This window comes from Acanthisitta chloris, unplaced genomic scaffold (genome assembly GCF_000695815.1).
Source record: "Acanthisitta chloris isolate BGI_N310 unplaced genomic scaffold, ASM69581v1 scaffold10753, whole genome shotgun sequence".
NCBI classification, from domain to species: domain Eukaryota; kingdom Metazoa; phylum Chordata; class Aves; order Passeriformes; family Acanthisittidae; genus Acanthisitta; species Acanthisitta chloris.
This window is the reverse complement of record NW_008666587.1, coordinates 9,382-17,101: the sequence shown is the minus strand read 5'-3', so window position 1 is coordinate 17,101 and position 7,720 is coordinate 9,382. Positions and strand designations below refer to the sequence as shown.

Below are 7,720 nucleotides of genomic sequence, written 5' to 3'. Positions count from 1 at the left end.
GGCAACAATGCTTGAAGAAGCTGAAAAATGTCACACCGGAGCTGCCACTGACTCTGCCATGGGGAAACCCCATGCAGCAGAATGGGGGCCCCAGGCTGGCATTGGTGCAAGTGGTAGAGATACTGGTTTCTTGAGGCAGTTTTTGCTTTCATGGTCTCAGCCACATGCCGTTCCATTCTGTGACATCTAAGTAGGGCAGAACTGCCCTGTTCTTGCCAAAAGCCAGATTCTTCTCCAGTAAGTTTTGTGTTTTTTCTCATCCTGCTCTGTCTGCAGACAGACAGCATTCACCATTTTGCTTTGCATTCAAATTGAGTTTGCCAAAATGTTCTGTTTCTCTCAGAATACTGAGGTTTTTCTTCTCTTTCCATGTGAGCACCGAAAATATATGTAGCCCTTGGCAAGTTGCTGGCACCAGGTGACCTTGTTTGCACCCTTATTTGCTTGAATAGGGGATTTGTGTGCCAGGGCTTAGAAAGGAGTGATTTGCAGGCTAGTGAGGGGCAACCCTGCGATTAGAAATTCCACGATCTGACAGAATGCACATTTGACCTGCCAGTGTAAAATAGATTATTATTCTATTACATAAATATTTTAAGGTCCAAGTTTGGTAAGGATCAATGACAGAAATAAGTGTTGTGTTCCTCCCTGTCTGTAGAAGTACTTGCTAACATGTACCGTGGTGTTTGGTTTATAACTTTGCAATAGTGGCTTTGATTAATAATGCTTTATTAGTTATAAACATAGACTTACTGAATAAATCCTGCTTACTCTGTTGAATGGCACTCCATGCCTACATAAAACCATTTCAGTAATTATAAAACTATGATAATATTTCTCTATAATGTAGACTTGGAGTTATTACCTCTCTGTCAGCTTTCCTGAATTCCTACATAGATTTTTTACTTGACCCCTATCCTTGACATGAAAGGGAGATGGTTTCAAATTTGCATTTTATGATGAGAAAGGGTGGGTGTGGTAAGACATAGTTTCATAGAATCATGGAATCATAAAGGTTGGAAAAAACCTTTATGATCAACCCAAGAAGAGAGGAAGGGGTGGGGGAAAGGGTACTTCTCTCCTTCCGATGTGTTTCTGGACCCATACTGTCCTCTTCTATGCCAGGATCAGCGAAATGAGACTGGAAAGGCAATATCCCATGTGTTTCAAGAGAAGACTAGAAGAGTATGGCTGAGGAATGTGGCATGAGGCATCTTTTGGAAAGCTCACCTCTGTCTTTTTCTGGAGATGTAGGCTTGTAACTATGGGGCTTTTTTCCTCCCCTTTCTATATAAAACACAAAGCAGTGGCAATCGGTGGTTTTATCTACTACTGAATTGCAGCCATCAGTGTAGAATAACATGAGAACAGTTAGGCAGGAAGCATGGAACACTATATTCAACTGAAACTAATTACCTGACTAGGTTTTGGCCTGGCTGTGTGGGTTGACATCCAACGGACTTGGCGACAGTACCTGCCAGCAAAGCCAAGTCTAGTCTTGCTTCGTTTAAAGACTCTGGACAAAACCGGTGGGCTTGCGTGCTGAATGCTAAGAAGTGTGAAAATAGGCCACTGATTTAAAGTACCCATGGCTACAGTGGGTGTCAGTGAGCAGGTGGCATGGTTGCAGATGAATGAGCTTCTCTGGGTTTTAGAAACAGTGGTTTCCATTTAAAGGTGGTTCTGTTCCAAGCATACAGTCTGGTGAAATTTAACCCTGCATCAGAACATGCTCTGTTCATAGCTATAGGATTAGCACTTTCCTTTCCTTCAGCACTTTAAACTTCTCCCATTAGAAATTTAGTTGAAATCTGACATTGAGATCTCGTAGACTTAGGAAGTAACATAAAGGAATGTTTTCTTATGTAGGTTGCTACAGTAGTTCCTTCTATCTCAACAGCTGTTAAATACTTTAGGTCTGCTTTACTAGGCGAGAAGCATTTGTTATTGCTGTTGTTGTCTTCTTTTGCACCTTTACTGCAAGTAATTTTTTGATCTTTTTGTGCCTTTGTTTGGAAAATGGCATGTTTTCCAGACAGGAGTACCTGTGCAACATCGGAAGTATTTATAGTGTTAGACATTATACTTAGCAGTGTGATGGTAGTTTTTCATCTTGGCATCTCTCTAAAGGCAAAAAAAAAAAAAAAAAGCATTACTTGGAATGGTTTGAAGCTTTACTGGGAAGAGAGGGACGAGTCTTTCATCTGTACAGTAGTATAAAAATATCCATTAAGAACAAAGGTGAGCAGGGAACTTTAAGAAAGACTCGGAAGTGTTCTTGCCTCCAAATGGGAAGCTTCTGGCCTGCACCCATTTCTGGCACTGTAGAGACTCTCTGTTCTCCTTTCCCAGGAAGAATAATACAAAATGAACTGTCAAATGAGTTGTAGCAGTTCACTGGTGAGCATTGACTTTATGAGGAAATTTAGCACACCTACTCTGATATTCTGGAAGTGCATCGAGACACATTACTAAAATGAATTGGACAAGTGGTTGATGAAAATCCAAGAGCTGGTAAGAGATGCTCCACAGAACAAGAATACCTAATAGACAACCATGGGAAATAATATTTTTGCCAAGGGGCTGACTATTTTAACTTAGCAACTAGCTTATTCTCTACCCTATTCCTTAACATCTAAAATAAATATTGAATCCTTTCCTGTTTACAAACCTTCTTAAACCATTTGCTCAAGAGGCATTGCAGTAGTGAAGTCCTCGAAGTTATGTTTAAGCATTTCCTCTTATTGCAAAAATAAATCCATCAAGTTTTTGGCGTCCCACAAAGACAACAAATACAAGCCTGTAAGTGTCATAAAAGCCCCAAGAAACTTCAGAAGCAATTTAAAATGATAAAAATAGTCCTTTGGACACCTCTTGCTCCTTCTGTGTGGTATGATGCTAGGCTGGGATTCAGGGGCTGAAGAGGCAGATGTGTAACCTGGTACTCCTTTCCCCTGTCCTCTGCCATCCCCTAATCAGCTGTCATCATGTTGGAAGGAGTCTCTTGAGCCTTCACTAGCCAGGAGTTTGCCCAGCTGTTTGGCCCAGGATTTCACAGAGAATGAGGAAACTTTTCTGGCTGAAGCTTCTGTAAAACCACCACTTCAGCCATCAAAAGCAGCAGTGTCCCTATGGGGGAAAGGCAAGTAGTGGGAGAGCTTGATAGGGGGAGGGGGAGCAATGTGACTTTCCAAAGGGCCTGTCCTCTTCTTGATAAGTAATCACCCTAGAATAGAGCTAATCTCCTAGGAAAAGTGATGGGATTACAAAGGCGATAAGATCTCCACTTCTAAAAACATGGGTAAAGTTCAACTCCATTACAATTCAGTGGTTTGAAAATGTGTCTCTGCTAACAGTGACTTGTGTTGCCATTGCAGGATGATTTGGAAATTTGCCTTGTCCATTCTTCTGATGGCAGTGCTGGTTCGAGTAACAGACACCAGGAAAAACCGTCCTGCGGGTGCCATTCCCTCCCCATACAAAGGCAGCAGCAGCAACCACTCGGAGCGTAGGCAGCAGCTGAACAAGGAGGTGTTGGCCTCCAGCCAGGAGGCCCTCGTGGTCACCGAAAGGAAGTACCTCAAGAGCGACTGGTGCAAGACGCAGCCCCTGCGGCAGACTGTCAGCGAGGAGGGCTGCATCAGCCGCACCATCATCAACCGCTTCTGCTATGGGCAGTGCAACTCCTTCTATATTCCACGGCACGTGAAAAAGGAGGAGGAGTCCTTTCAGTCCTGTGCTTTCTGCAAGCCACACAAGGTCACCTCTTCAACTGTGCAGCTGGATTGCCCCGAGCTGGACCCACCGTTCCGACTCAAGAAAATTCAGAAGGTCAAGCAGTGTCGGTGCATGTCTGTGAATCTAAACAACTCAGGCAAACTGTGAGAACAGGCATGTAGCTGCTGCTTGGTGTTGCCCCCATAAGATTTACTGCTGTCTCTCATCTCCCACTGAGCAGACTGTCCATTTTGTTGGTTTGTTTCTTCTTTTCCCTTTTTTGTTTTTGGTGTGTTTTGTTTTCTTTCAGGAGGTGTCTCTCCAGCAATGAAAGGCTCCTTAGCACTTGCCTACTGGAATAATGCTTTTTAACAGGCTGTGTTAGGCACTTCACCAACCATAAAGTTTCATTGTATTTTAAACACTATCTGGCTGTTGAATCTTCTGGAGTGGAGCAGGCTCCCAGAAGTTGGGACTGATCATCTAAGTGACCAGTTGGCTGAATCCAGCATTAAATGTTTCCACTGTGTGGAGTAAAGCCCTCTGCCCTACACTCCAGTTCCCTCCACAAGATGAGAATGCCTTCCCCATGCTTGGGACTGGAGATTGCTTCTCTCACTTGGAAGTGCTGGGGTACTGCCCAGGACTGGGGGACACAGGTGAGGGAGAGTAACAAGGAGTAACGCATGAAAAGCAAGTAAGACTCCAATGAGGCTCGTCTTAACTTCAATTGTGCAATGACAAACAGTTCTGGGCTTCTTGTCTGAACAGCAGATCAGAAGCGAGGGGAAGAGGGCGAGGCACTGGGTCAGCCACCGTGACCACAGAGCAGACTGAGGGTGGGTTCTGATGCTGTTGTGGTTAGAATATATTGAACACGTGGTCTCTGCAGCAGTGTTTATTTTGTAACCTAGCTATAGTAAACAGCTGTTTAAAGTATTATAGACCTAGCTGTGTATATTTTTCTTGCGGCAGAGTATGCCAGAGATTAAAATATGTTGAGTAAGAGACTCAGTTGCTAGGTCAGCTGCCTGGCTTAAAATGGACATCGTTTTATTAGGCTTTTGGTAGGTTTTTGTATGTTAGATATCTGTGTGTGTTTCTTACTCCAGAAAGGACAACATCCATTTATGAGCTTATATCTATGCGTGCTCAGACCGGGGAAGGTGGGAGGGTAGTGGGAGAGAGGAGCTGAGAACACTTAAGGAAACAATGTTTCCCTTAAGGTATAAAAGCACTGTCACACAAAGGACAAAGTTTGGACATTGCTGGACCGAATACAAAAGCTACATAAGTGTCATAAGTTTTGGGAGTGGTGTCTCTCCCATGATTGGAAACCATGTTAATGTGTTAGTGTTAAAGGACAAACACATCAGTCAGTGCCCCTGGAATGGGTCACAGCTGTGGGAGCAGGGAGAAAGTAAGTTGTAATTGCTACACTACTGGTGGTCCATTCAGTTTTTGAGCCCTGCACAATCAGTGTTGATAAACAATTGCAGTTCATTTTAAATCATACTATGTTGTTATTCAGTTGATGAAGTTTAGCATGTTCTATATATCCCATTTGTTAGAGCTCTGGTCCCTATTAGTCCCAGCTGCATTAAAATCCTGTCTTAAACCAGCCCCTTTCCTCAAACCAAAGCCCATGCACACTCAATTGTCTGAAGCTTACAAATTAAAAATGACACGCCAACTCCCTGATGCATGTCTCACAATTCAGCATCTGCATCTAGTGAAACCAGCCTGCTGCAGGAGCTTCTCCCCACCAGTATCTTCACATGCAGCCACTTCAAGGGGTTAATACTTTCAGCACTGTCACCAGCCAGGGCTTCAGAGCCACAGGTCTCTGTTATGTGAGACAGGCCTCTCTAAGAGGCTTTAAGGACTGATCTCCACAAGAGCTCACCAAGCGGTTTACAGGGACTGGCATGGGCAGGATGAGGTTGGTCAGGTCTGTTAGCCATGGTACGTGAACAGACGTTGCTTTTCTGCTCCGATCTTTCGGTGCGTTAGAAGTGCACAGGGACAGACACTCCTTGTGCAGGGAATCTGCACTGTGGCATCGTGCCAGCCCCCGGATGGGCACCATTCAGTCTAGGCTTGAGAGTGTTGGTGTGGGTGGAGTGCAGAGAGGGAAGGTGTAGTTTTAGTCTTCTGAGACTCCAGGGATCTCAGTCTTTACTTGAAAGGAATGAACGGGAAGTCAGACATTTTGGATTAGAGAGAGAAAAGCACCCTAGTAAAGTCAGTTGAAAAAAAATGTGCAAAAATCTTTACCTTTAAGCTGTGCCCTGCCTGGGTTTTTCACCAGTTTGCAATATAAATATGCTGCAGCTTAAAGCTCCTTCTAGGAGCTGTGTTTATGTAAAAACGGAGTTGAGCTTGTAATGGTTAAAACTGTATTTAATTCTTGTTTTATAAATGAAAACAAAAAATGAAGAAATGCTTTAAGTATAATGTAATTATTTTATAGGTCAACTATTAAATTATAGATTAAATAATAAAGCTACTCTAGGGTTATATGGCATCCAGGTGTATGGGTTTGCTTCAACACTCTGTGTCCAGCTGCTTTCTAAATAGTATATTCTCCAGCTTCCTTTTGACCCTACCAAATACAGGTGAATGATGGCTTGCCCTGACAGCTTGGGAAAACTTCTTCCCTCGTCCTTCACCCACCTCAAAAGTACCTACAAGGCAAAGAGGGAAAAATAAATTGCACTAATCTTAGAATTTGTGCATGCAGAATCAACTCCAGAATCTTGAGGTTTTTTTGTTACCTGACCAGACAACAACCAAAGCTCCATCACTGGCTGAAACACACTAGCATCATTTGTGGTAAGAGAAGTAACTGTTACCTTGACCTATGTGGTTTTGCTTAAAATATAGCTAGATCCTTAGGTAACAGGCACCAAACTACTTATAAGGGGGAAAAAAAGTATATCTTAAGATACAGGTGAGTTTTAATGGTTGCTGTCAGTTCTTGAATGCACACACTGTATGTCACTCCAAAGATAGGGTAGTATTTTGGGGTTCTTAGGGTTTTTTTTACTTTGCAACCCAGAGAAAATGCAGTTTCTCAAAGAAATAATTCTGTGAGTAAAGGAAGTTGTTACACTGATGGATGAGCCTTCATGTGACCAAAAGGGATGCCAGTCATGGGTCTTGAAAGAAGGAGGAGCACCTAGAACACAACTAGCAAGGGAGGGCTGTGTCCTTTACGGCACTGCAACTGAACACTTGCAGGAGACCTTTGCTTTCTTCCCTTCCCCGTGCCTTGCCCACATCCTCTCACAGTTCAATGAATTAATGTGTTTAGAGAATCTTTTTTTTTTATTAGCTGTTTCTTTTGAGAATTAGCATTTTGCTTTGCATTAGCTACCTAGGTGTGGTCAGGGCCCCCTGCTCAGAATTCGCAAGTGCCTTTACCAGTTGGCTCAAAGGGAGGTCATTAGTCATCTAATGCCCCTCTTATTTCCACCTGCCCCTTGGCCAGTCTTTTGCTTTGCAGGTAGCTTCATTGCCCAGCACTCACCTGAATCTCTGCTGTTTGAGGCACAGCCTCAGTCTACTCCAGCTCCAGTTCTCAGTCTCTTGCTTTGAACCATCGTACCAGAGGCATATGCTGTAATCCAAAAATCTCCCCCTTGTGGAAGCAATCCAAGAGCAACGCTAATCTCTCCAGGTAGCTGAAAAAAGCTTTAGATCAGACAGATCCAATATATCTTAAAGTGGAGTGGTGCTGTGGGACAGGGAAAGGAGTGGGTCAGTGAATGGTAAGCTCCATCACCACAGAACAGCCACGTCAGTGAATGGTAAGCTCCATCACCACGGAACAGCCATGCTGGCAGGGCCCAAATTTGGGTTGAGTGACAAATGGAAGTTTCTAAGAGCTTAAATTTGAGTTGCAGATGGAAGTAAATGAGTAAACAATGCTGACTCAATAGGGATCCTTTATCTTCAGAAAGATACTATTTTTTGAGGCAATTTACTTACCATTGGATGC

At 43.4% G+C, this 7,720-nt stretch overlaps 1 protein-coding gene across 1 annotated transcript; it reads left to right on the top strand.

The window, feature by feature from the left end:
• The first annotated feature begins 3,378 nt into the window (after positions 1 to 3,378).
• GREM2 (gremlin 2, DAN family BMP antagonist) lies at positions 3,379 to 3,885 on the top strand. Its single transcript, XM_009072188.1, has one exon. The coding sequence runs from the start codon at positions 3,379 to 3,381 to the stop codon at positions 3,883 to 3,885; it is 507 nt and encodes a 168-aa protein (XP_009070436.1).
• Positions 3,886 to 7,720: the final 3,835 nt, after the last annotated feature.